The sequence below is a fragment of the Hippocampus zosterae genome, chromosome 4, assembly GCF_025434085.1.
Source record: "Hippocampus zosterae strain Florida chromosome 4, ASM2543408v3, whole genome shotgun sequence".
Taxonomy (NCBI): domain Eukaryota; kingdom Metazoa; phylum Chordata; class Actinopteri; order Syngnathiformes; family Syngnathidae; genus Hippocampus; species Hippocampus zosterae.
Window position 1 is genome coordinate 14324200 of NC_067454.1, and position 27993 is coordinate 14352192.

The window sequence follows — 27993 nt, forward strand, 5'->3', positions numbered from 1 at the left end:
AAAAATGAATCAAATTAAACACAATTAAGTCCAGAGCAATCAAGTGGTGCTCTTGTAAACAATTCTGACACTCTTGTGACTGAATGTCTGGCATATTACTTTCTGGCTATCTGTTTTTTTATTGCTTTTATAGTTTTTCATACACAGGCTTTTACATTTATTGTGCACTTTTTTTATAAACTGTAGAAAAAAACGTTTTTTTGTGGTTTTCCATTTTTGAGGGGGCATTTCTCCCTAATATGAAGAAAAATCAGTCGTCATCATCATCCATCCATCCATTTTCCGATCCACTTTATTCTCACAAGGGTCGCAATCAGCCTGCCATACATGTTTTTGGAATGTGGGAGGAAACCGGAGAACCCAGAGAAAACCCACGCAGACCCAGGGAGAACATGCAAACTCCACACAGGGAGGCCGGAGCTGGAATTGAACTCGGTACCTCTGCACTGTGAAGTCAACGCGCTCACCACTGGACCACCGGCCCGCCGTCATCATCATCTGATCAGTAATTCTACATTTGGAACTGTGTAAACATGACCATGTTCAAGTATTAATCACTTTTGTGTTATTTGGAGATATAGTTTCAGGGCTGATGCTGTCTGTTTTTTTTTTTTTTTCAACTTCACACACACAAGCAAATAAGGTTTGTATTATGTCTTATTCTTCAAGATGTCAATTAGATCCGCCCTAAGTGTTTGAAAAGATGGTCTATTTTTGGGTTCATGCTGCCAGCAGCTGCTCATAAGCGTGGACACTTCCGGCGGGCAGTCGTGTGGAGCCGGCATACGATAGCCTGTAACAAATTGGTACGCACACTGGTTAAAATGTGCATGAACATTTGATTTTTTTTTTAACTGATGAAGTCACTGAAAATCATTTTCAGGTATTGACTACAGCACTTGTGTCTTTACCTTTCTCCACTTGCTCTCTGGCCTGCTGGTTGCTCATGCTGGTGTAAGGGATCATTCCCATGGAGAAAACCTCCCACAGCAGCACACCAAAACTCCAGACGTCACTCTCGGTGGTATAACGACCTGCAAAATAAGCGGTAGGGGGCAGTGTTGACAAAGGAAAGTTTCTGGCCAAAACATCACCAGAGAGAGGCGTTATGACTGATAACAATAACAATAACAATAACAAAATAATAATTTAAATATTGAGTGAGTAGGGGGTCTATCGGAGGCTTATCCTTTCATTTAAACCTTTACTTATAACCAGGAATGACTTTGGTCACAATGAATCATTATTTTTATCGAACCATCTAACTCAACTGATCCTAATGTTCAAAAGTACTACCTCCGTCATTACGGCTAATACCATGTTGCGTCTTTTTTTTTTTTGCGTCTGTAAACATAGAGCTGTTGTGACTTGCGAAAAAGCTCCAGTCTTGTCTCATCTGCATAAATGTTATTTTCCCAGAAGATTTTTTTTCCTACCCATGTCATTTATTTCAGTGACACCACAACATTTTAAGTGGCACGCGAAAGCAAATCAAAGATGACAACTTCCACAATGCTTGCTAAAATCTGTACCAGAAATTCAAATTTTCGTATGTAATAAATCTATGACATATTGTAAGCATTTTCTTGTTACCAAAGCTCTCATTACAGTTACAGGTACTTAAACAATCGTTGAATAAAACGTTAGTCAGTTATCATGGCCCTCCAAGTGAAACGGCAATTATCATGTGTCCCGAGACAAAAATTAGTTTGACACCCCAGGTCTATGCCTTGCACTAAGAAAAGAATGCAGTATTAAGAATGAAACATAGAAAAGGTTCGGTAATGTTCTGGGGCTGCTTTAAAAGGAAAACAAAAATACAAGAATGGCTAATAACCAAACATTGGACTACTTTGAACAGCCCTGATGTGAACCATGCTATTTCACATCTGTGGAAGGAGCTGAAACTGTCACGTTCCGTGCCTGCCAGCAGGTGGCGGGTTTTTCCCTCTGCCTACTGCACACCTGTTCTTAATTCGAGGGTGATTATCAGGCCTTTATCAAGTGGCTCTGGCAGCTCATTCTCTGCCGGAGAATTCCATGCCGTGCCATTTTCTCTCGTGCTCTATTTCGCTATTCGTTATTGACTCGTTGCCTTCTTGCCTTACGGCCGATACTCTTGTGATTTCGCGTTTAGGCTCTAAGATTTTTTCTTATCGTATTTTCGCCAATTCAGGCCCTCCTCGTGTTTTGTTTTCCGCGAGCGTTTTCAGTTGTTTTTTCCTTCTTTGTTACTCCTGGTCCTTATTTGATCAGCGTTTTTTGTTACCGTTTTTCCCTGTCGGGCTCTTTCTGTTTTTTGTCATTAAAGACACTTTTTGTTTGACAAGATTTTTTCGTTGTCTGCTTTCCGGGGATCCAACCCTTTACTTCCTTGTTCTGCACGGAGCGATCCGTTATCGCTTCGGGCAGAACGTGACAGAATTCTCCGGCCAACATGGATATCGCAGATATCGAGAAAATATTGTCCGCTCTTACCCGACAAGAGCAACAGATGAGTCAGCAGGGCCAAGCCATTTCGGAACTCCGAGGCGCGGTCTCCATGCTGGCTCATCGGTTCGACGAATTCGAACCTCGTTTAGTGCGGGTGGAGGAACGGAGACCCCCTCCCTCCGGGGCCCGTCCGACCACCCCGGAAGCGCCCCACTCACATACCACTATGTCGAGGGAGCCATCGCTTCCACACCCCCCTCGTTACGGGGGTGAGCATGGGCAGTGTGGTCACTTCCTTCACCAGTGCTCACTCATATTCGACCAACAGCCGTCTGCCTACGCTAATGATGCCGCCAAAGTGGCCTATGTGATGAGTTTGTTGACAGGTCCGGCGGCGTCATGGGCGATTGCGACCAGCGACGCCAAGCCGAATCTCCGATCGTCGTTCCCTGAGTTCGTGACAGCATTTCGCCGGGTGTTCCACCATCCCGTGCGGGGCCGAGAGGCAGAGGGTCGGCTACTCGCCCTCCACCAGGGAGAACGATCGGTCGCGGACTACTCCATCGAGTTCCGGATTCTGGCCGCACAAAGCGGATACGCCGATTGAGCACTGTGCAGACTGTTTCGCCGTGGCCTGAACACGCAACTCAAAGACGAGCTGGCTACCCGCGACCACAGCACCGACCTGGAGGAGCTGATCGACCTCGCCCTCCTCATGGACAATCGCCTGAGGGAGCGAAGCCGGGAGCGTGGAGGAGATCGGTTTCCGTTCCGACGCACTGCGCACCGTGAGGAACAGCGTGGAGTACTCAGGCCTGCAAGGCTCGGTGACCACTCCCGAGTCCGGGAGACAGCACCTACGGAGAAACCGATGCAACTGGGAGGTAAAGACGTTGGTATGGAGGGAAGAAGTCGTCGTCTCCGCGATCGGGCGACGAATGACAGCGTCCCACCATCTCCTCACGCCACTACCAGCTTTCCAGGATCGTCATTTCATGCCCACCCCGAGTACTGTGAGTCACGATCCCGCGCGTCACCCCCCGAGTCTAACCGTATCGACATGCGACCGGGACACCCCAACAGACTGGAGCTCGATGGGGAGATATTTGGTGGGTCCCGGTCGAGGCGGGTTCGGGCCCTGGTAGACTCAGGGGCGGATGACTGCCTGATGGACACTGATCTCGCATCCGAACTGGGTTGTTTTCTGGAGGAACTAATCGATAGGAAGCAGGTTCGTGATCTCGATGGGCGTCTCCTGGCGGTCGTTACACATAGAACAGAGCCATTGAAGCTCCAACTTTCCGGTAACCATGTCGAGCACCGTCGCTTCCTCGTAATGCGGTCCCGTAACGCTCCTATCATCCTCGGTTTACCCTGGCTCAAGGTACACAACCCCGTAATTTCCTGGGCGCGCCCAGCCATAGATAGTTGGAGCCCATACTGTTATCAACACTGCTTACAGTCAGCCGTCGGGGGGTACGATCGTGTCACACCCCCCGAGGAGATCTGCCTTGACGGAGTGCCGGATTGCTATCGGGACCTCAAGGAGGTCTTCAGCGAGGATCGCGCGCGTTCTTTGCCCCCACACCGCCCCTACGATTGCGCTATAGACCTGCAGCCGGGCGCTCCGTTGCCGACCTCGCGGCTGTATCAGGTGTCCCAGCCTGAGCGCGAGGCGTTGACGGAGTATATCAACAGCTCGCTCGCTGCAGGTCTCATTAGACCATCACGTTCACCGTTAGGGGCGGGTTTTTTCTTCGTGGGTAAAAAGGACAAGACCCTGCGACCCTGCATCGACTACCGTGGGTTAAACGACATAACCATAAAGAATAGATACCCACTACCTTTGTTGGATTCCGCCTTTGCCCCACTGCAATCCGCCACAGTCTTCTCAAAACTAGATTTGCGCAGCGCTTACCACTTGGTCCGTATCAGAGAGGGTGACGAATGGAAGACCGCTTTTAAGACCCCTCTGGGCCATTTCGAGTATTTGGTGATGCCTTTCGGGCGTACTAACGCTCCTGCCGTATTCCAAAACCTCATCAACGACGTTTTAAGGGACATGATAAACATTTTCTGTTTCGTTTATCTGGACGATATTTTGATTTTCTCCCGGTCATTACACGAGCACCAACAACATGTTAGGCTGGTGCTACAGCGTCTATTAGAAAACCGGCTCTTCGTCAAGGCAGAAAAGTGTGAATTCCATGTCCCCGTCATCTCCTTCCTGGGGTTTATTATTGAACGGGGTAGGTTGCGAGCAGACCCCATTAAGACGCAGGCAGTCAAAGACTGGCCGGTTCCTACTAACCGCAAGGAACTGCAGCGCTTTTTGGGGTTTGCAAATTTCTATAGACGGTTTATCCGCGGTTATAGTCAAAAGGCGCTTCCCTTAACCCGCCTTACTTCTATTAAGACCCCATTTAAGTGGGACCCTACCGCGGATGCTGCATTCGGAAACTTAAAGGCGGCGTTTACCAGTCCCCCCGTACTTCAACATCCTGACCCCGATCTTCCCTTTATTGTAGAGGTGGACGCCTCGGATTCAGGGGTGGGGGCGGTGCTGTCCCAACGCTCTCCGGTCGACCAGAAGCTGCACCCCTGCGCCTTCTTCTCCCGTCGACTCACAGCGGCCGAAGCCAATTACGACGTGGGCAACCGTGAGCTGTTGGCTGTTGTCTCCGCCTTGCAAGAGTGGAGACACTGGCTCGAGGGGGCAAAGGAACAGTTCACGGTCTACACTGACCATAAGAACCTCGCTTACCTCCGTACCGCAAAAAGACTAAACTCCCGTCAGGCCCGGTGGGCCTTGTTCCTCACCAGGTTCAATTTCATTCTCACATACTCCCCCGGGTCGAAGAACACCAAGCCCGACGCCCTTTCCCACCTCCACGACCCCACGGGAGGGGATCGGCCCCCGGAAACCATCCTCCCGGTTCAGTGCATCGTGGGGGTCGTCCAATGGGAGATTGAGCAACGTATCCAGACTGCCCTGGAGGGGGTTCAGTTACCGGCGGGGTGTCCAGCGGGGAGGCTGTTCGTGCCTCCGCCCCTGCGGTCTGAAGTTCTGCAGTGGGGTCATGGGTCCAAGGTGGCATGTCAACCAGGGGTGAACCGGACGGTGCAACTCGTCGCCCAGCGGTTCTGGTGGCCGGAGCTCCGGAGCGACGTGACGGAGTTCGTCAAGGCCTGCACCCCCTGCGCATGCGGCAAGTCCTCCAATCAACCTCCGGCAGGATTGCTCCAACCGTTGCCCATTCCGCCTCGTCCTTGGTCCCACATCGCTTAACCAGGATCTGGGGGCGGCCCTCCGCTGTGTGTGCCTCCACCGTCCCGCATCATGGGTCGACCACTTACCATGGGTGGAGTATGCACACAACACCCTCGTCTCCTCCGCAACCGGCCGATCACCGTTCATGACAGCTTACGGCTACCAGCCGCCACTGTTTCCATCACAGGAGGGGCAGGTGGAGGTCCCTTCCGTTCAGCACCACCTTAAGCGGGCCCATCACATGTGGAGAGAGGCCCGGGCTGCGTTGTCCCGCACTGCGACCCGGAACCGGCAGATCGCAGATCGTCGTCGGCGCCCGGCGCCCTCCTATGTGGTGGGACAAAGGGTGTGGCTGGCTACGAGGGATCTTCGCCTGGCCGGCACGTCGGCGAAGCTGGGACCCCGATTCACTGGACCATTCGAGGTCGAGGCCGTCATCAGTCCAGCTGCAGTCAGGCTCCGGCTGCCACCCACCATGAAGGTTCACCCCGTCTTCCACGTCTCCCTACTCAAACCCGTGTCTTCCAGTGACTTGGCTCCTTCTCCCACGCCGCCTCCACCTCCGCGGGTGGTCGATGGTGGTCCAGTGTACACAGTGCGTGCCATCCTGGACTCTCGGCGCAGGGGCAGGGGTTTCCAGTACCTGGTCGACTGGGAGGGCTACGGGCCGGAGGAGCGGCAATGGGTGCCTCGCTCCTGGATCCTTGATCCGTCCCTTCTGCGTGACTTCCACACCTCTCATCCATCCAAACCGGGGGGTCCGCCGGGAGGCGTCCGTTGAGGGGGGGGTACTGTCACGTTCCGTGCCTGCCAGCAGGTGGCGGGTTTTTCCCTCTGCCTACTGCACACCTGTTCTTAATTCGAGGGTGATTATCAGGCCTTTATCAAGTGGCTCTGGCAGCTCATTCTCTGCCGGAGAATTCCACGCCGTGCCATTTTCTCTCGTGCTCTATTTCGCTATTCGTTATTGACTCGTTGCCTTCTTGCCTTACCGCCGATACTCTTGTGATTTCGCGTTTAGGCTCTAATATTTTTTCTTATCGTATTTTCGCCAATTCAGGCCCTCCTTGTGTTTTGTTTTCCGCGAGCGTTTTCAGTTGTTTTTTCCTTCTTTGTTACTCCTGGTCCTTATTTGATCAGCGTTTTTTGTTACCGTTTTTCCCTATCGGGCTCTTTCTGTTTTTTGTCATTAAAGACACTTTTTGTTTGACAAGATGTTTCGTTGTCTGCTTTCCGGGGATCCAACCCTTTACTTCCTTGTTCTGCACGGAGCGATCCGTTATCGCTTCGGGCAGAACGTGACAGAAACATGCAATCTGTAAAAGGCACCCTTCAAACATGAAACAGCTGGCGCAGTGGTTGCCTCCAAAGGTTGTACAACCAAAAACTAAAATAAAAGCAATCGCAGGCCCAGCAGGCATGATGTATAAGCCTAAATTAATTCGAAAATCTATTTCTGAATCACAGTTTGTCTACTTGAGGATGAATGCGGAAATCTTCTTGTGTGCGTGTTTGCAGACGTGTAATACCGTAGTTGAGTGCTTCGGGAGCCGTCCATTTGATTGGAATCTGTCTGAGACTGCCCACCGCTGAATAGACGCCATCATCCTGCTGCCGCGACATCCCAAAATCACTGATCTTGACGACGCGCTGCTCCGTCACTAGACAGTTTCGGGCCGCCAGATCTCTGGAAACAGACAAGACAGATGTGAGCTGCTGTATACACACAAGATGAGGGCCAAACACAAAACGGGAAGGATTCAGATGGAGAGCAGGTGCTTATGTTGTACTGAATCACACATAGCACATGTGAGGTTACTTTGACCATACCAGCTGTCTCCTTTGATGTTCCACACAGTCCATATCTCACACTCCTCTCATTAGCGGTTTCAACATTTGCAACACACACCATTTTTCATATTTCTATCAATTTTGATATGCTCATCGTCTCACAGACACGCCTTTTGACTGCTGACAAATGGATAAATTTCCACTGTGCTGCTTATATCCAGTTACATATGATTTAACATACTTGCTGTGGCTCTTAGTGGCACTTTCCAAACCACTCAACCAAATTCAATTTGATCCCCAACAAGACTGAATTATTCAGAACGTTTTTAAATGCAGCGCTGATCATTATTAACACTCCAGAGCTTGAGCTTGTCCCATAAATTTCAACAAGTAAACCGTGAATGTTGTAGAGCAAACATACACAAGTTGAGAAAACTGTTGGTGGCCCTCTGTTCAGGAAATAAAAACACGCAGTGGTCACAGAAATAACTTGAATCTGACTAAAGTAATGATACTTTTAAAAAAAAATAACTGAAAATACATTGACATGTTCAACCAAGGTATCTCCTTTAATTAGCATCGCAAGAGTCTTCAAACTTGTCAGTCAGTTGTCCTATTTAAAGGGTGGCAAATAGTCACTCTGCTGTTTGGAGAAATGATGTGTACCACATTAAACATAGACTAGAGGAAGTGAAAGCGAGTCGAAAGAAAATTATAGACAAGAACATTTTAAGGGGAAAGGCTAGAGTAGTTTTTGTATTCTATTTCTACCATTAAGAAATAATAAAAATTGTTTTGGTGCATCTTTTTATATCGACATCGCTTGATTTTGTCTGTACAGTTTTTTTTTTAGTTTTTTAACTCTGTTGCTATGTAACCAAACTATGCCTTAAAAATGACATAGAATACAAGTATTACCTGTGAATGCACTTCCTTCTCTCCAGGTACTCCATGCCGGCCGCAACATTTTCTGTCATTCTGATTAGCATCTTATGGGACAGACTTGAACCGTCCAGACGCAAGAAGGACAAGAAATCTCCACCTTTTCAAATGTGCACACATACTATATCAGTTCAATTACAAAGAAACAAAGTAAAGATGAAATAAACAAGCCAAGCACAGCGTACTAATATTTGATATCAAGTTTTCTCTTACTATAATGCCTTTTAACTTTCATGACCATGAGAAATGAATTTTTATCATTTTTAAGCAATTTTGGAGGGGCGGGGGTTGTCGGGTTTTACAGTGTACAGGCAAGTCCAAATTTGGAGTAGCATATCTATGTAGTGCCAAATTGTGCCACAACATGCGCTGATATGATGCACTGGTAGATTATTATTATATTTAAGAGCAAGAAGAAGAGGCCTAGATTTTTGACACACCTTTGACAAGCTCCATTACAATATAGATGGGATGTTTCTGAGTGCACACACCGATCAGTTTCACAATGTTGGGATGGTCGTACTGCTTCAGGATCCTGCATGACACAGCAACAGGATGATATGAGGTGGGTGTTGGGGGATTGGGTGTATGTGATGTGCATGTGAGCATGTGGTCTTAACTAACCTGGCCTCCATCAGGAATTTATTCTTGTGTTCCGGTGCCAGGTTCTCTTTACAAGTCTTTACTGCCACAAGGGTGTTATCGCAACACAGAGTCCCCCTGTACACCTCCCCAAAGTTACCCTGCGTGGTCCAAAAAAACGCATTTAAACGGCTCCCCTTCAAATAGAAGTCTCACGAGTGTGAATTATTTTGCGACACGCAACCTTGTGCAACACTGGTTGCATTTGATAAAGCAATTAATCAGTGTGTTGGTTGTAGATGAGTAAGTGGACCACTTAGCCATCAAGTACACAGCTGCTTCGACTCTCTATAGATTTAATTAAGACACACACTTTTAAAAAAGTGATAGATGATAAATGCGTTGCTTTTTTTTCCACAATGGAAGAAGTCAAATGCGCTCAAATATAGGAATAGTGGATACTATGTTAAGCTTCCATATATAAGCTAATCAGGATTTACCATGAACCGGTTGCCAGCCAATCGCAAGGCACACACAGACGAACAACCATCCGCGCTCACACTAACACCTAGGAACAGTTTGGAGTGTTGCATTAACCTGTCATGCACATTTTTAGACATTTAGAAGGCACGGAAAGAACATGCAAACCCTACACAGGAATGTTGGAATTGAACCCTGGCCTATGCGAGGCGGACTTGCTGGACCACCGGGCCCAAGAGAGGGGACATACTTTTCTTTCACATCCTGCACTGCCTAACAGTTTGAATTAATAGAAATACATGCCATTTAAAGTCCATCCATCCATCCATCATCTACCGCTTATCCGGGGCCGGGTCACAGGGGCAACAGCTTTAGCAGGGAAGCCCAGACTTCCCGCTCCCTAGCTACTTCTTCCAGCTCTCCCCGGAGGATCCCGAGTCGTTCCCAGGCAAGCTGGGTGACATAGTCTCTCCAGCGTGTCCTGGGTCTTCCTCTGGGTCTCCTCCCGGTGGGACATGACCGGAACACCTCACCGGAGAGGCGCTCAGGAGGCATCCGAATCAGATGCCCAAGCCACCTCATCTGGCTCCTCTCGATGTGGAGGAGAAGCGGCTCGACTCTAAGCCCCTCCCGGATGACTGAGCTTCTCACCTTATCTCTAAGGGAGAGCCCGGACACCCTGCGGAGAAAACTCATTTCAGCCGCTTGTATCCGGGATCTCGTTCTTTCGGTCACGACCCATAGCTCGTGACCATAGATGAGGGTTGGAACGTAGATCGACCGGTAAATTGAGAGCTTCGCCCTTTGGCTCAGCTCCTTCTTCACCACGACAGACCGATACAACGTCCGCATCACAGCAGACGCTGCACCAATCCGCCTGTCGATCTCCTGCTCCCTCCTACCCCCACTCGTGAACAAGACCCCAAGATACTTAAACTCCTCCACTTGGGGCAAGATCTCCCCCCCGACCCGGAGGGGGCACTCCATCCTTTTCCGACTGAGGACCATGGTTTCAGATTTGGAGGTGCTGATTTTCATCCCAACCGCTTCACACTCGGCTGCGAAACGCTCCAGTGAGAGTTGGAGAGCCCCGTTTAAAGGAGATAACAGCACCACATCATCTGCAAAAAGCAGGGATGCAATACTGAGGCCCCCAAAACGGACCCCCTCAACGCTTCGGCTGCGCCTAGAAATTTTGTCCATAAAGCTTATGAACAGAATCGGCGACAAAGGGCAGCCTTGGCGGAGTCCCACCCCCACTGGAAACGATTCCGACTTACTGCCGGCAATGCGAACCAAACTCTGACATCGGTGGTATAGTGACCGAACAGCCCGTATCAGGGGGTTCGGTACCCCATACCCACGAAGCACCCCCCACAGAACTCCCCGAGGGACACGGTCAAACGCCTTCTCCAAATCCAAAAAACACATGTCGACTGGTTGGGCGAATTCCCACATACCGTCAAGGACCCTGCTAAGGGTGTAGAGCTGGTCCACTGTTCCACGGCCGGGACGAAAACCACACTGCTCCTCCTCAATCTGAGGCTCGACTTCCTGACGGACCCTCCTCTCCAGCACCCCTGAATAGACCTTACCAGGGAGGCTGAGGAGTGTGATCCCTCTGTAGTTGGAACACACCCTCCGGTCCCCCTTTTTAAAAAGAGGGACTACCACCCCGGTCTGCCAATCCAGAGGCACTCTCCCTGTTGACCACGCGATGTTGCAGAGGCGTGTCAACCAGGACAGCCCCACAACATCCAGAGCCTTGAGGAACTCCGGGCGGATCTCATCCACCCCTGGGGCCTTGCCACCGAGGAGCTTTTTAACCACATCGGTGACTTCAACCACAGAGATAGGAGAGCCCACCTCAGAGTCCCCAGGCTCTGCTTCCTCTAAGGAAGGCGTGTTGGTGGAGTTGAGGAGGTCTTCAAAGTACTCTGCCCACCGGTTCACAACATCCCGAGTCGAAGTCAGCAGCGCCCCATCCCCACTGTACACAGTGTTAGTGGTGCACTGCTTCCCCCTCCTGAGACGTCGGATGGTGGACCAGAATTTCCTCGAAGCCGTCCGGAAGTCGGCTTCCATGGCCTCACCGAACTCTTCCCATTCTCCGGTTTTTGCCTCGGCGACCACCGAAGCCACGGTCCGCTTGGCCAGTCGATACCCGTCAGCTGCCTCTGGGGTCCCACAGGCCATAAAGGCAAGATAGGACTCCTTCTTCAGCTTGACGGCATCCCTTACTGCTGGTGTCCACCAGCGAGTACGGGGGTTGCCGCCACGACAGGCACCAACCACCTTACGGCCACAACTCAGATTGGCCGCCTCAACAATAGAGGCACGGAACATGGTCCACTCGGGCTCAATGTCCCCCGCCTCCCCCGGAACATGGGAAAAGCTCTGTCGGAGGTGGGAGTTGAAACTCCTTCTGACAGGGGATTCCGCCAGACGCTCCCAACAAAGCCTCACTATACGTTTGGGTCTGCCAGGACGGAGCGGCATCTTCCCCCACCATCGGAGCCTACTCACCACCAGGTGGTGATCATTTGACAGCTCCGCCCCTGTCTTCACCCGAGTGTCCAGAACATGCGGCCGCAAATCCGATGATACAACTACAAAGTCGATCATCGAACTGCGGCCTCGGGTGTCCTGGTGCCAAGTGCACATATGGACACCCTTATGTTTGAACAAGGTGTTCGTTATGGACAATCCGTGACGAGCACAGAAGTCCAATAACAAAACACCACTCGGGTTCAGATCGGGGGGGCCGTTCCTCCCAATCACGCCCCTCCAGGTCTCACTGTCATTGCCCACGTGAGCATTGAAGTCCCCCAGCAGAACAAGGGAGTCCCTAGCAGGAGTACTCTCCAGCACACCCTCCAAGGACTCCAAAAAGGGTGGGTATGCTGAGCTGCTGTTTGGTGCATTTGCACAAACAACAGCCAGGACCCGTCCACCCACCCGAAGGCGGAGGGAGGCAACCCTCTCGTCTACCGGTGTGAACCCCAATGTACAGGCACTGAGCCGGGGGGCAATGAGTATGCCACACCTGCTCTGCGCCTCTCACCGTGAGCAACTCCAGAGTGGAAGAGTGTCCAACCCCTCTCGAGAGAACTGGTACCAGAACCCAGGCTGTGTGTGGAGGCAAGTCCGACTATATCCAGTCGGAAATTCTCTGCCTCACACACCAGCTCGGGCTCCTTCCCTGCCAGAGAGGTGACATTCCATGTCCCAAGAGCTAGCTTCTGCAGCCGAGGATCGGACCGCCAGGGTCCCCGCCTTTGGCTGCTGCCCAGCTCACATTGCACCCGACCCTTTTGGCCCCTCTCATGGGTGGTGAGCCCATGGGAAGGGGGACCCACGTTGCCTCTTCGGGCTGTGCCCGGCCGGGCCCAATGGGTGTACGCCCGGCCACCAGGCGCTTGCCAACGAGCCCCACCTCCAGACCTGGCTCCAGAGGGGGGCCCCGGTGACCCGCGTCCGGGCAGGGGAAACCTAGATCCATTTATTGCCATCGATGCCATCGATTGGTCGATGCGGACGTTGTATCGGTCTGTCGTGGTGAAGAAGGAGCTGAGCCAAAAGGCGAAGCTCTCAATTTACCGGTCGATCTACGTCCCAACCCTCACCTATGGTCACGAGCTATGAGTCGTGACCGAAAGAACGAGATCCCGGATACAAGCGGCTGAAATGAGTTTTCTCCGCAGGGTGTCCGGGCTCTCCCTTAGAGATAAGGTGAGAAGCTCAGTCATCCGGGAGGGGCTCAGAGTCGAGCCGCTTCTCCTCCACATCGAGAGGAGCCAGATGAGGTGGCTTGGGCATCTGATTCGGATGCCTCCTGAGCGCCTCCCCGGTGAGGTGTTCCGGTCATGTCCCACCGGGAGGAGACCCAGAGGAAGACCCAGGACACGCTGGAGAGACTATGTCACCCAGCTTGCCTGGGAACGACTCGGGATCCCCCGGGGAGAGCTGGAAGAAGTAGCTAGGGAGAGGGAAGTCTGGGCTTCCCTGCTAAAGCTGTTGCCTCCGCGACCCGGTCCCGGATAAGCGGTAGATGATGGATGGATGGATGGATGGATCATTGGGGTCTTTGAGCCGTGCTTTGTCTGGCCCCTCACCTAGAACCTGTTTGCCATGGGTGACCCTGCCAGGGGCATAAAGCCCCAGACAACTTAGCTTCTGGGATCATTGGGACACACAAACCCCTCCACCACGGTAAGGTGACGACTCACGGAGGGGCCATTTAAAGTCCAAGATTTCCAAGTCATCATTTTGATAGAAATCGAGTGCTGCTTACTGATAATTTTTTTTGGTGAGAAATGGTTCACATTCTAAGTGTCTTCACGCAGTTCAATATTATTCATGAATAATAATCACAAATAATTAATGGTAGTTAGAGCAAATCCTTTGTTTCAGAAGTGTGTATAAAACTGGCATTAATGAATACCCAAGAAGTAGCTCTCAAATTAAAACCGGTTGGCAACTCTTGTTCTAAATTGGTGCGAAAATGTGTGTGATTGTTTTTTGTTTGGTTGTTTGTTTTGAGGGGGGCAGTCCAGGCCAGGATATATCCTACATCTCACCAAAAATGTGGATTAGACTTCACTCATGCAAGACCCACAACAAGGTAGTCGGGAGACAATGGATGGATGGATGGGTGACTGATCTAAAGTTTTGATTTTAAAAAAATTAAATCTTACCCACCCGCCCGATGATGTTTCCTAATATAACACCGTCATGTTCCAGGACCCATTTGTCCTATCCAAGGAGAAAAAGCAAGACAGTCCTTTAGCAGTGAGTGGGTCCTATTTTATCCAAATGGACGAGTTAAGTGAGTGATCGCATGGAGGAAACGGAGCAAATGATGCGCTACCTTGAGAACAGGTTTCCTCAGCTCTATATCACACTTGCGAGTGATATGCTGTCGGGAGGAGAGCATATGATGGATCATATGAGGGATGCTGCTGAAGCTCTCCCCATCCAGGCGGTACTCATTCTCCATCGCATCCACAAAAGCATTCGCAAAGGTGATAAAACAGACAAAAGATACTTTGGGAGTGAAATTGCAAAAATGTTGCAGAGTGTGAAAGGAGCTTCGCTTACGTTTAGGCTCTGAATGAGGAAATGCTTGCAGGAGCCATCCCAGTGGACAGAGAGCACATAACCTTGTTTTTCTTGACTCTTCCTCACCAAGAAATCTCCATCACACTGCAGCAGCTGCTGAACCTCCGGCCTCGAAACAGCTCCGTGGTACCAGTCCTGCTGCTCCAGAGGACGATCCACCTCATGTAGCTGGAACACAGAGGAGAAGAGAAAATTGGAAACAGGTGGCATGATTTTGAGGAAAATTAATGGAGATGCTTGGCAAGGGAAGCTGTCATGTTTGGCTCTGCCAAGCACGTTTTTGGTAGCGTTTGTTACCTCTGCCAAGTGAGAAACGGTTAGAGGTATTGTTTTGTTTTGATTTGTTTTTCCCTGGATGTGTAAGGGGATCATATTCAGTTATGATGGGAATCCAGTCAAAGAAATGCTGGCTGTTCTTGCTGTGCACGATTTGGCCACTTAGGGGCAGTGTGGTGTCATGCATGCATAGATGTACACTTAAATTAAGATTTTTTAAAAAAAGTAGAAAAACGTTTTGAGTTTCATTATTGTGACTCAGGTTTCACTGATTCAGAACAATCTTTGAGTATTGTTACATCACCTGTCTGATTGTGTTACCACAGCTTTGTGTGGGAACATTTGTTATTTGAAGTACTATCACTTTCACAACTAGATGCTAATTTCCTCTTTGCATATCAATGGTATTTTGACTAGATCGTTAGCATTAGCACCCCTAAAGTACTGTATGTCGCTTATTTAAATAAGCAATGTGTGTCATTCTTTTTGTTGTGTGATTAGTTTTACAGCTAACAACAGTTCTTGTGGTGTCTCAAATTTACAAGACATTTATCTTCACTTTACAGGCACTTAGTTTTTTTTTTTTTAATCGATTAATGCATAAATCTGAATGACAGTAGCCAAGCATATACAGAAGGTGGCGTTCAATTAAAATGTGCAGTTTGGTGCTGATCCAAATTGAGATTGATCAGCCTTGGCACAGCACAGTGCCATTCTTGGTTAAAATAAAATTTTAAAAACTGAAAATGAATCACAAGGCGCAGTTATGCTCTGCGCAAGAGCAAATGAGCACAAATTTAGAATTTAACGTAACATAGCTAAAGAGTGGTTTTCATACTTTTCCTAGGCCATGCGACACTACAAAAATGAATGCCCTACACCCAAAAAATTCAGCATAAAAAACAAAATGACCATTAGTATGACTTTTTTTAAGTTTATGTTCAATACAACATGGCTTTTTGTTTGGTAGAATCCTTAAAAGTCCCCTAGCACTCCAGAGACTGACGAGAGAGTTCTGTTGGTAACTCTGGCACTTTTACCATCAAAATGTGATGGATTGTTTACTATGTGGAGAGCAGTATTACTGTGTTTGTCTCAGTGTGATCAGTTCTCCTTCAAATGCAGTATAGTGCCATGGGTGTTCGTATCAGAATCACTCAGTCACCATGATAATGTATCAGAGGTCATGTTAGAAGTGGACAAATAGTTGCACACATTGTCTTACAATGTGTGTCCTTCTCCTTTCATAGCATATTTGTTCATTGGATATGCAATCAACCTTCTTCCATCATGTGTTAAGGGTTTGCTGTTCTACTAGTTTGCTGATCGATTTTGTCCAGTTATTAATCAGTTTTGTTCTGTTCAATTGGAGTAATTCCACTGTCGGCTACTACATGATGGCACACTAATGGGTTGAACACTGTAAATTTGAAACAAGTGTGAAAGGAAGAGATTATTGAACATCAAGAACCTCTCCCATCCTGCTTTTTATGCCTACAGAAAGCAACAGCTGCAGGTTCATTTTCTCATTATATGTGTGTGTGTGTGTGTGTGTGTGTGTGCGTGCGTGCGTGCGTGCACGCGTGTGTTTGTGCAATCAGTTTCTAGTGTTTAATTTACATCACTTTTGGCTGGAAAAAAACTCTTCATGATCCCGTTGCCAAGTAGCTTGATTGCTGACTGTCTGTGGTCCTGGAAAACAATCACAGAGAAAAGCATGCAGGTTCATGAAGTCTTAATTTATGCATAATTTGTTTATTAAGTAGATTATTTATTGGGGTAGTAAGTCACCGCTAAATGGCTTATCAATTATAGTTAACAGTTAGATTTTTATAGCTTGTCACATTTATGGTCCAATAAAATGTCTTCCTTCGACTAAGGAAGTTGTTGGATTTAATAAGTAATGAATGTGAAAAAATAAATAACAGTGAAAGTCAAATTACTCATCATGATCACTACCAGTTAAATGGCGTGAACTGACTGCAAACTTAAGATAAGGTAGAGAAATGTCGTCAGACATATCTAAACATAAGTAGTACTGAACTATATGGAAAAAAAGAAAACATCCATTACAGCCAAGTCGATGGCATTGAAGCAGCAGAAGGCTTTTGATGGATTTAACATTTCTCATATTGCAGATACAAAAGAGAGTCTAACACATACAGATTTATGTCTAAGATGAAATAACCAAAAATTATTTATAGTTGCTTGAAAATGGTTGGATATATTTTAATATATTGAAAACCATCCATAAAAAAATTAAATTTATAAAACTTCCCTCAGGTTAAGTACTTTCATTGCCATAAGAGAGATAAGACTATTAAGACTCATCAGCATCTGGAAGCAGCCCAATGTAATCCCAATTCTTATTGTACAATGTAATCTGATTCTGATTGGATGACACATTGCGACATTCTTGTTTATGTTTTGGACATTCACAGCCGCAATACAGAACATTTGCAGAACATACGTTGCTGGTATTGGATGAAATGGAAAGTGTGTCTTTGTCCAGCTGCAGAGCAGGAGGAGGTTCTTGGGAGCCCAGCTGCTCCAACGCTGTCTTCAGAATCAACCTCTGGATCTCCAGCTTGGCCCTCCTGCCTTGAGACAGCGCTACCTGCTGCCGAAACTCCTCCAGAGCTTGTCTCTTGCTCAGCTGGTACACTCTGCATGTAATATCGCAGTGGATTTAATGAACATAAAATGAATAATACTTAAATGGGATAAAGACAAGGAGACGTGAATGCCATGAGACAATGCGATCTACAGAAAGTGAAGGGGGACTAGTTTGATCTTTTCCTTGGTAATTTAATCTGTTGGGAACCTAAAATGAGGGTAAAAGTGTAAAACCCATAAAACCCATAAAGCATTCAGTGGGTGATATCAGCAGTTGTCATGCACCTTTCCACACATTTATTTTCATCTGTGGCAATTTAAAAAAAAATATGAGTGCCTCCACTGACTCAGCTCAATTCACTTCACAACACACAAAAAGCAGCAATTTGGCGGTTACTTAAAAATCTTCCCCAAAGAAAGCGGCTTCAAGATGTTTAATGGCACTCTCAGTTGAAAATTTCTGTCAAATAAAACATAGTATAAAGAGAATTACATTTTATGTATTTGAAGAAACCACATCCATTTGCCTTGAAGTCTGCTATCTTAATACTAACAAAAGTGGGAAAGTGGCAAGTGAATAGTTTCAGTGATGTGGATTGTAAGTATTTAAGTACCGGTATTTAAGCAACAAATATTTCATCACAAATAGTGGTGCAACACATGCAGACAGACAATGCTGTGCCCCCTGGGAAAAAAGCAAAAACTTGAAAATACTGACGCTTATTAAAAATGCAATGACATTTCTTTTGCCAGATAAAAAGGCAAAAAGGAGGCAATTGGGTTCAGAATAAATACTAGGAATATGCAGGGGGTTCCATAAATAGCGACAAAGGATCACCCCCGCCAAAAAAATATATTTTTAAATCAGCGTATAGGTGAATCTGAAAATGCTGAAGCACACATACACGGGTGTCCACTATCTAACAATACTTGCAGGCATGTATTCCTTATCACCTGCAAAGAACAACTAATATTACTGTATTTTACCGAGGGGCTGAGACCATCTCCATGTATACTGTATTTGTATGTCTGTATTACAGCGCCCCCCCCGGCGGCTAGGGCACCAGAAGAAGCACAGTGCCCAATGAATTGGAAAAAAAAAAGATTTATTTACATTCTATTTAAAGACGTCATGATTTTATAAAGTACAATATTATTTTTCTTATTAAAATGGACTAACAGAAAATGCAGCAAAAGAAGCGACTGGAATGTGAAATGCAGGAACACTGCAGCCCCTGGACTAATATTACACTTGCATTTTTTCCCATGAAGGGAAAGAAAGGGCTACTCATTGTGGATTCATTTATGTTAACATCACTCTAGAGTTGCTCAACTCTAGATTTATTTGAAAATACAATTGATAAAATATTATCCCCTTCAATTTCTGGTTCTATCCAGCTAGTGTAGAAATGTACAGTATTTCTACACTAGCTGGATAGAATTGCTTGATCTGCACTGCTTTTTGGGTTCCTCAACCAAAAGGTTTTGTCGTAATCAGTTATGCAGTTTACTGTATGTGATCTCCCTCTCCAAACATAAACTCTCAGCGCTCTCTAGGAGGTAATTCATTGTCTATTGGAAACAATTTACAGGACGAATGAGCCACACAATAGTGCAAGTCTACGCAGACATCCATATGTTCTATTGACAAGTGGGATCAATAAAAGAGGCTTCTGCTTTGGCTGCAGCTTCACAACTTCAACATGCTGCAGACCCCGAAGCATAAAGCTCCGCTACTGTTTGGGATATTTCCATCATTAGTGTTCAAGCACTAATACTAGAAAAAAACATGATCAGGTCTATGATATGCTGTATTATAAAAGCAAATTCAGTCTCATATAGTTTACAATTCAATTAAATATGAATAAGATGCCATTGTGTAGCCGTGGTATAATTATGTTCATGGAATTAGGAAATAAAAAGAGAAAAAAAACTACCCGTCTTTAAATACACCCATGAGGTCAGTTGAGAACTTGATCATGGGGCGGGGGGTACAGTTAATAATCTCGATTTTAAAAGCGTTTATTCTTGGGGCTGACTTTACTTCTGTTCGCAGCGTATTCCATTTGTGTACAGCATAACAGCAAAATACTGCTTCACCATGTTTGCTTTGAATTGAGTCTGCAGACCTCAGAGCCCTATTGGGTTTATACTGAATAATGATTCGCATTTCTTGAATATATTTATGACCAAAACCATTCAGTGATTGATAGACCAGGAGGATGATTTTTATGTCCATTCTACAGCTGACTGGAAGCCAGCAATATAGTACTTCATCACATTAACAGCAATGCTTTATTGTAATCAATGAAGCGCTGACAGCTCCTGGGATCACAGTAAATAAGTTCCTGTGAGCTCACCGAACTCTGATAGCGGCCAGCGCAATGTGTACAGGATTTGTCTTTACGGCAAGCAAACGATGTGAGAGTTCACCCGCACCTGCGGTCCACTCACCTCTGGCCCTTCCCGACCACTCCTCTCTCCACTTCCAACTCCAGCTCCAACTGTTCCACCGAAACCTGCTGGCAGCTCAGTGAACGGCTCAGCTCCAGCAGCTCCTCCTCCACTGTCGTCTGCCTGCGACCCAGGAAACAGACAGACGACCCGAATCAGAAAGAGTAGAATGTTAACATTTGCGTTTCTGTGAATGGATACTCAACTTTTTTTTCTTTTTTTAGATATTTTCAATAAATAAGCAGACGTTGTCATTTTTTTGCGTTTGTGTGTGTGCACGTGTGTGTATGAGAATGCATAGTCAAATGTTTAAACATATGAGATGTTAATGGATCGTAATAAATGTGATAAATGTCTAGTCTGTGTGCCTGTGAATGTTTACTTGTGCTGGATGGTCTCCAGGGTCAAGTCGTTTAACTGGACTTGGTGAGGATTTAAATTCTCCGTGTTCTCTAAAAGACTGCAGTCGAATTCCGCACAAACAGGTACCTCCCCGGTAGAACTGTAAAAACAAACACACACACAAACACACACACACGTGAATTTCGCTGTTGCCAGGCTTGTTTGTGTGCCCACTTTATAGTTAAAAAAAATCCCCAGGCAGTACCTGTTCTGTTGGATGAAGCTCTCGTACTCTGTGAGAGGATCGATGGATGTAATGGCGGTGGACATTTCCCGGTGGATGTGTACCACTTCTCCATGAAGCAAGGAGGAAATGTCAAAATATTCCTGCAGGATCTCCTTTCTGCCATAAAACAAGATTTTTGATGTGCTCCGCGCCACAATCCCCCAACCCCCCCAAAAAATGTCACACACAACAAAATAATCACTGTGATCCCCAAAACACTTTTATGAAACAAACGTCTCATGTCACCACTACCAACAACATCAACTCTCATGCTCACCAAATACTCTCTCACTCACCCCTCCAAAAAAAAAAAAAAATCACTAAAATACTCTAACACACTAAAACATCTTCAGTCTTGTCAAAAACCGTCTCATGTTCACCCCACAAAAAAATCCTTCTCACATAAAATATAAAACCGGTCACATTCAACGAAAAACTCTTAAATTGACCAAAAATCCAAAATCCTCTCATATTCATACAAAAGCCTACACATACACCAAAGGCATTTTTCTCAAAGTAAAACATCTAACACAATAATGAAATAAACTCACACACAGTTAAAAACGTATGACACTCACCAAAAAAAAACCCATACCCACAAAAAATCTCTCCCATTCAAAAACCTCTCACAGTCACCAAAATACCCCTCTCTCTCACTCTCTCTCAGCCACACACACACACACACACACACTAAAACTCTCACACTTAAAAAAAAAGCCTCTCATAGCAAAATCAAAGGAACCTTACACTTACCCCTACAAAATCTCTCACAGGTATCAAAAACATCTCACACACACATCACAAAATCTTCTGACAAAAAGAAAAAGAAATACTCTGTCACAGGAGGAAAAAAGATTGCATTTATGTCTAAGTGAGAAAATCATGTGAGAGTTAACGGTGTGTGTTTGTGAAAAGAAGCTGAAAAGGGCAGCGTAGACTATCATTTTCAGATTGTGCCTTTGCTGCAAACAGGGTGGTAGAAAATGACAAATATCTTACATGATGAGCACCATCTCCTGCTGCAGAGCTTGCAGTGCATTCAGCAGATCCGGCTGGATGTGAGCGTGGTGCTGCTGCTGGTAGACTTGAGCGGCACGCACCGACAGCACATATTCATTGTGCACTTGGTGCAGTTTCATCGTGGCCTTGACGCATCGCTCCTTTGCTCTGTCACGCTCCCTATCTGAAAGAGTACAAATACAGCGGTGCCATGAGATTCATGGCTTTGTTGCTTGCTAGCCTGTCTATGGTATTTCCCATTATGCAATAGCATTAAGGTAAAAGATGTGAAGGCAAAGTTATGCCTTCTTGGTTCTTTGTTTACTTTGACAGTATACTTCAACTGTGAGTAGCATTAAATAGATTGAACCCTCTATTTTGAAGAATTGTGCACTACATGACGAACACTCAACAACAACAAAAATCTTACATACAATGAAAAAAACACACACAATACAAAAAAAACTCACACTTAACAGGAATATTTCTCACTTACCAAATTCAAACTCACACGCAAACTCTCTTCAACAAAAACTCATACACGCTAAAAAAAACATGCAAACAAAATCTCTCTCTCTCTCTCTCTCTCTCTCTCTCTCTCTCTCTCTCTCTCTCTCTCTCTCTCTCTCTCTCTCTCTCTCTCTCTCTCTCTCTCTCTCTCTCTCTCTCTCTCTCTCTCTCTCTCTCTCTCTCTCTCTCTCTCTCTCTCTCTCTCTCTCTCTCTCTCTCTCTCTCTCTCTCTCTCTCTCTCTCTCTCTCTCTCTCTCTCTCTCTCTCTCTCTCTCTCTCTCTCTCTCTCTCTCTCTCTCTCTCTCTCTCTCTCTCTCTCTCTCTCTCTCTCACTGCCCACATAAACACACACACACACACACACACAAACTTCTGTCACAAAAATCCTCTCACCTTCACCAAAAATACCTCTCACAAAACATCAAAAACACACAGACCAAAATAATTCTCAAACATCTTAAAAAATATATCAGGCATTCACCAAAAAAAAAACCTCTCACTTACAAACCTCAGACACTCAAAAATAAATCTACTTATTTACCCAAAACCTCTCACACATGCCAAATTAGCTCAAACATACACCAAAATACGTTTTAAATGCGCAAAAAATATCACACTCAAATCCCCCTCCCCCAAAAAACGATTGCACTCTCAAATACATTTGTTTATATCTTTAAGCCTTTTTTTACAAGAATTGTTCATTTTCGAACAGACTGCTGCTTGTTGTGAAAAGATGAGAAGATGAGTTCACTACCACCATTAAGTGCTCATATCGAAAACAATCGTCCAAATGACGGCTCGAGTATCAATTTTTTGACACACTGTGAATGGTATGAGAGGCCAAGGCAAAATAAAAGGGTTGACCTTTACTGGCATCCTGGAACTTCCTCTTTGCCTGAGCAGCGTCTCTTGCCGCCTGTCTGTAGCTGCACTTCAGCCTGTCTAGATCTGTTTCAGTGGCCTGCAGCAACCAAACAAAATCTTTTAAACACTCAAATACAGCAGGAAAATACATTCACTGACCACGGCATTCAGCACAATACAATGAGATCCAAAACGAGAGTTGTATAAATTTCTGTATGTATGAGAATAACTTTGAATATTCATAACACAGCATTCGTGAGTTCATGATATGCTTTTATTTTTCTAACCTATCCACTGTTATTTGCTGAAAAAACTTCCGCCATATTAATATAAAATGCACCTCCTGGTTGCAGCTTGTGCTAAGCAGTTAAAAACAAGAACAAATATGTTTTCAAAAAGCGACTATTGAGGCTTGATTAACCACTTTGGACAACATTTTGTGTAGCTAAAGTGCGATCTAAGTCAACTCCATTTGCCATTTACCATTTTGAACAAATTGGACTTGGAAATATGGACAATTTTTGGACTATTGTGAGGTGATTTTCAACAAAAGTACAAATCAACTATTTGAATGGATTCGGGATTTGGTGGTTAAATGGTCAACAAATATGCAGATGGAGATTTGACCTACGAGTTCAGTTTAGTACTGTATATCTTAGTTAATTCTGAGATTTTAGTGAGATCCAACAGGAGGTGTTGCGACAAAAAGGAATTTAGATTGAATATATTATTATTGGACATGTATTGTGTCTGCATATGTGATATTGCTTCACCGTTTGTGTTCAAATATTTGTTTCTAAAAAGGATTTAAACACGGTCAATGCCAAAGCTATCCGTTAGCTTGGCCATGGCTGTTTCTATTATGTGTTCGCATTAAACAAGGACATTTCTCGGGCAAAGTTATTGTTTGTAATCCACAACTTGTAATTCTGTTTGTCGTATGTTCAGTATCAGGAGTAGTAGAGTGAGCATAAAGCGTGAGTAAAATATCTATTTTTGGTGTACATCTGTTTGGTGTTTTTGGTTTTATTGCTATTGTTGTTGTTTGGCCCGTCTTGCAAAAGGCACAGCATGGATAATTTCTTTCTTTCTTTTTTTTAAGGGGATTTGATGGGCACAAATGATTGTAGTGGTAAAATGGTGGATAGCAAATAACAGTCTCACAAATAAGTGGTGTGACCAGGAAAAATAATTGCGTTGATCTCTATCATTCCAGCCCCGAGCAAGGCAAAACTGGATTTCCTTTGAGACATTTCATAACAGGTCATGAATACAATTTTTTGTCTATGCTCTTCAGTGCAGTGATGTATGATTGGAGTGCAATAGAAAACCGGGAGCAAAATAAATGGAAAGTATAGTCTCTGTAAGAACTTCGAGCCAGAAGTGGTACTGTACCGAAGAGTGTTTTCAGGTATCTGCACTTTATTTTGCTGAAGCCAAAATAAATAAAGTATAACTTTAAGGCTATCCAGTATGGTAATGGCATTATTGTTAGGTTTGATTAATCAATAGTGTATTCTGCGTTTGAAATCCGATAAGGTAGTGGACCAAAAGTGGAAGTACATTTATGCCTCTCATCTGATGCAGCTACTGATAGCTCAGGTACTCCACTTTGCCATTACGATTTGAGTGTATTTCCCACCATTTATTTTTGTGTGTAAATGCTAATAGATGAATTTAATGACTGAATAAATATTATGTAAAGTGCTAGAGCGTACTTTTTTTTGACCATATGTGATGTCAGTGTGCTAGCAAATACATAGCTAAATGTATTTTTTTGTGTTGAATGATTTAACGACTGAATGCAGCCATGTTTGTAACATGGGGAAATAATTGTGTACATGCGAGATGCATGGTGTTGATGCTTTGTGATCCCCTTTGTTTTAATTGCTTTGCCATCATCTCGTGGCATCTGTACCCAATAACAAACCCCCTTAAAGAAAAGGCATCAATTATTCACAGATTTTTCATCATGACTTGTTCCTATTCCTCATCAATAGCATAGATTCACTGGATTGCTGCTCCGCCTTACGTCAAATTAATTCAATACAAATCATAAGTATTTGAGAAGATTCATGCCGTTTAAAAGAGGGAGCATGAGTGTGATATGACTCAGGAAGCCAGCAACACGGCCGCGGTGGTGAGGCAGGAAATGTGAGCGATAAGAGGAAATACTCAGACCATCTGTTGTCCATCGGCATGTTCACTCAGTTGCTTTTGCAAGTTTACGAATGTAGTCTGCGTGTGCAGTACCATAGGTGACGCCTTGGAATTAAATCATTCCAACAGCTTCTTTCCCTTTGTCGTCAACTTCTTAAAAAGTTGACTCTTGAATTTATAGTGACACTTTAACAATCTTGCGTGTCACTGAAGTGCCATTATAAGTGTTGTCATCGTTGTCACTCTGTATCATTTACACAATACAGATCCATTTCGAAGGCTGCACGATGGGCGACTGGTTAGCACATCCGCCTCACAGTGCAGAGGTCTTCCCGTGTGGACTTTGCATGCTCTCCTCGTGCCAGTGTGGGTTTTCTCTGGAAACTCCGGTTTCCTCACACATTCCATAATGATGCACGGCAGGTTAACGGCACACTCTAAATTGTTCCTAGGGGGGATTGTGAGCGCGAATAGTTGTTTGTCTATGTGTGATTGACTGGCAATCAGTTCAGGGTGTCCCACGCCTACTGCCCAAAGACAGCTGGGAAAGGCTCCAGCACATCCGTGCCCCTCATGAGGATAAGCAGTTTAGAAAATGGATGGATGGGAGTTCAATTTGATCGGGATTACTGCACGATTGTACACATTATATTGCTAATGGCTCTGCGTATTATACATTTGTGTTTATCCTAAATGTCTATTTTGTTAGTTTTGCTACAGTAGTACAGCAGGGGTACTCAATACAACGCCTAAAGTCACAAATCACTAACACATTTTTCAAGGAGTTAAAGGTCTGTTTATCGAAGTCGGTCAGGTCACGTGTGAAGCGAGAGAAAAAAGTACAAGTACATCAAATACAAATTGGTAAGTGAACCAAAACATGGGATGAATAATAAGAATGCAATGAGACAATGTTAAATTTCTGTTAAGCAACATTGACATAGTTCACACATCACTACCCGTAGTATGCTCTTATTCTGAAGGACAAAGCATAGCACTTTCCGGTAGTGAAGTAGCTTACTGATCCATGCTCATAACTAATAACCATCGCGTAAAACACTATAATAATGCATTCTCGTTCAACAAGTAATACAGTAATGCTAATGCTAACAAAGGAGTTGTGTGTTACGCCACTTATATTAGAGTGACTAGCTACCGGAGCCAAATGCCTTGCGTGTTTTGATAATACTTGGCCAATAATGATGATTTTGATCGGGATTCTGACCCTGATACATGTGTTTGACTTGAGTGTCTGTCATCCACCTTGCTGAGCTCCTGCCTCAGGAGGCTCCACTGCTCTGTGAAGTTTTTGCGGAGCTGCTGTTTGTCTCGGATGAGCACCGTCAATTTGCTGACGGGTCCGTTTAGCAGCTCTTCAGAACACCTCCTCATCAGCTGGCTCAGAAGGTCTGTCTGAGACACCAGAGCCACCCAAGACTGAGGGCAGATAAGCAAAAGAAGGATTACGACATTGCATCGACAACAGGGATAGTTTAGAAGGAATTTTTCAACAGATTAGCGACGGTAGCGAAGTTTCTGGGCAGGCTAGATTTTGCAGCAATTTTACTATGGTGTAGGTGAGAGGTCACTTAAATGGTGTTGAAAATGTATTGGTGTCATTTATATATCACAAGACCACGGCATTGTAAATAGGGGTGTGTAGACTTTTCCATCTGCTGTACATCTCAAGCATGGCTGACTACTCCCATCATCTGCGTATGTTGAAAAAGTTATGAACCTGTTTTGACAAACTAAGGGGCAGAATGTGCAGATTTCGGTTTATAAATGCAGGGAGTGAATGTTAAGTCACCAGAAAAATACTCAAGTGCATGTACAATATCTTCGAGTTTTTGAGATGCAAGCTATCAGTATGTTTATTTGTTGCTTTGACTTGTGCACATCGATAAAAGATACAAAGGCTGTATGGTGGAAACAAATCCAACTCAATTTACAACAAGCAGCAATTTGGCAGATAGTGACAATTCTTCAAAAAAAGAGCCTTCACGCTGTTAACTGCCACTCCCGGTTGAATGCTTCTGTCAAACTAAACATAAAACTAAGAGAATTACACATTATCTATTGAAAACAACTTTGCCTTAGTAATGTCTTGCTAACATAACGTTAACACATGATGAAAAACGTGCATCGATAGTCACAGTACGACCCTTCAAGTTAAGAATTTTTGCAGCTCAGGCAACCGAGTCCCTGAGTAGAGCATGACTTAGGTTTCTCTACATGACTGTATTTTACTGCAATCCTGATCAATCTTTTCCATTCTACGTAACTCTAGACTAACTATATATTTTTTTGCAATATTGCAGAGGGCTATATTCCCCAATTGAAAGACACAATAAAAATGTTTGTGGTCTGACCTTGTTGATCTGGCTGATGTGGTCCATTCCAGCTTCAGGCTGAGGCCGCTCCTGCTTGTCCACCATGACGGCCATGTGATGCAGCTGTACCGCAAACTCCCTGTCACTCTTGGCCCTCTGGCTCATCCATTTCTTCATGACCTCCATCATGTGAAGCTCAGAGTCTAGCAGCCTCAGCACAGCTGCATGGGCCTGAGGTCCTCGCAAATCCTTCCCGAATCCCATTTGGAGAATTTTTTTTAACTCGAATTGTGTCCCGACAACAGCTTTGTATTCTCCCTGCAAGTGAGACAGAAACAAAGTGGTGTGCTGTTGCAGCAGCTGCATTTGTCAAAGATAGGTTACTTCCCTGCTTCTTGTTAATGTGAAGTAGCACTTCCTCATTCGGCAGGAGTTTTGCTTGCAAGACTCATTTCACTTTTACTTCAGGAACACTACATTGCTTCAGCTTCAGTGAGCAAGTATGTTTAGCTTCATACTAACACGTAATGGCA

General features: G+C 45.3%; 1 protein-coding gene and 2 long non-coding RNA genes across 7 annotated transcripts in view; 2 read left to right on the forward strand and 1 right to left on the reverse strand.

Moving 5' to 3' along the window:
- The window catches only part of LOC127599548 (uncharacterized), a 28508-nt gene extending 13035 nt beyond the window's left edge, over positions 1–15473 (forward strand). For 3 of the 4 annotated variants that reach the window (XR_007962128.1, XR_007962127.1, XR_007962129.1), the window contains exons 3-7: positions 960–1048; positions 7223–7479; positions 8440–9002; positions 14051–14123; positions 14243–15473. This is a non-coding gene — a long non-coding RNA (uncharacterized LOC127599548). Of the gene's footprint in view, positions 1–883; positions 1049–7222; positions 7480–8439; positions 9003–14050; positions 14124–14242 lie in introns of all 4 variants that reach the window. The other variant, XR_007962126.1, reaches the window with a different exon arrangement.
- On the reverse strand, positions 597–27993 carry fes (FES proto-oncogene, tyrosine kinase). 2 transcript variants are annotated; one of them, XM_052063569.1, is made up of 18 exons: positions 27500–27910; positions 26391–26564; positions 22968–23064; positions 21594–21777; positions 20574–20711; positions 20349–20468; positions 19967–20089; positions 17367–17562; positions 16517–16588; positions 14600–14788; positions 14370–14492; positions 14201–14254; positions 9062–9180; positions 8878–8972; positions 8414–8537; positions 7234–7391; positions 912–1034; positions 597–793 (listed from the first exon to the last, which is right to left on the reverse strand). In XM_052063569.1, the coding sequence occupies exons 1-18, from the start codon at positions 27824–27826 to the stop codon at positions 651–653; spliced, it is 2559 nt and encodes an 852-aa protein (XP_051919529.1). In that variant the 5' UTR covers positions 27827–27910; the 3' UTR covers positions 597–650. The 2 variants fall into 2 exon arrangements, with proteins under 2 accessions (XP_051919529.1, XP_051919528.1); XM_052063568.1 differs by lacking the exon at positions 16517–16588 and having other exon boundaries at positions 14600–14917; positions 27500–27993.
- LOC127599556 (uncharacterized) lies at positions 17410–20322 on the forward strand. Its single transcript, XR_007962138.1, has 2 exons — positions 17410–17555; positions 20011–20322. It is a non-coding gene; the product is annotated as an uncharacterized LOC127599556 (long non-coding RNA).

Coding starts and splice junctions, on each gene's coding strand:
- fes (XM_052063568.1), bottom strand. CDS start 27,826: ATGCAGCTGCTGCAACAGCACACCACTTTGTTTCTGTCTCACTTGCAG. Junction 14,255..14,369: donor TGAGGAAACCTGTTCTCAAG/GTAGCGCATCAT, acceptor CTCCTTGGATAG/GACAAATGGGTCCTGGAACA. Junction 1,035..7,233: donor TCCCGAAGCACTCAACTACG/GTATTACACGTC, acceptor CTTATTTTGCAG/GTCGTTATACCACCGAGAGT.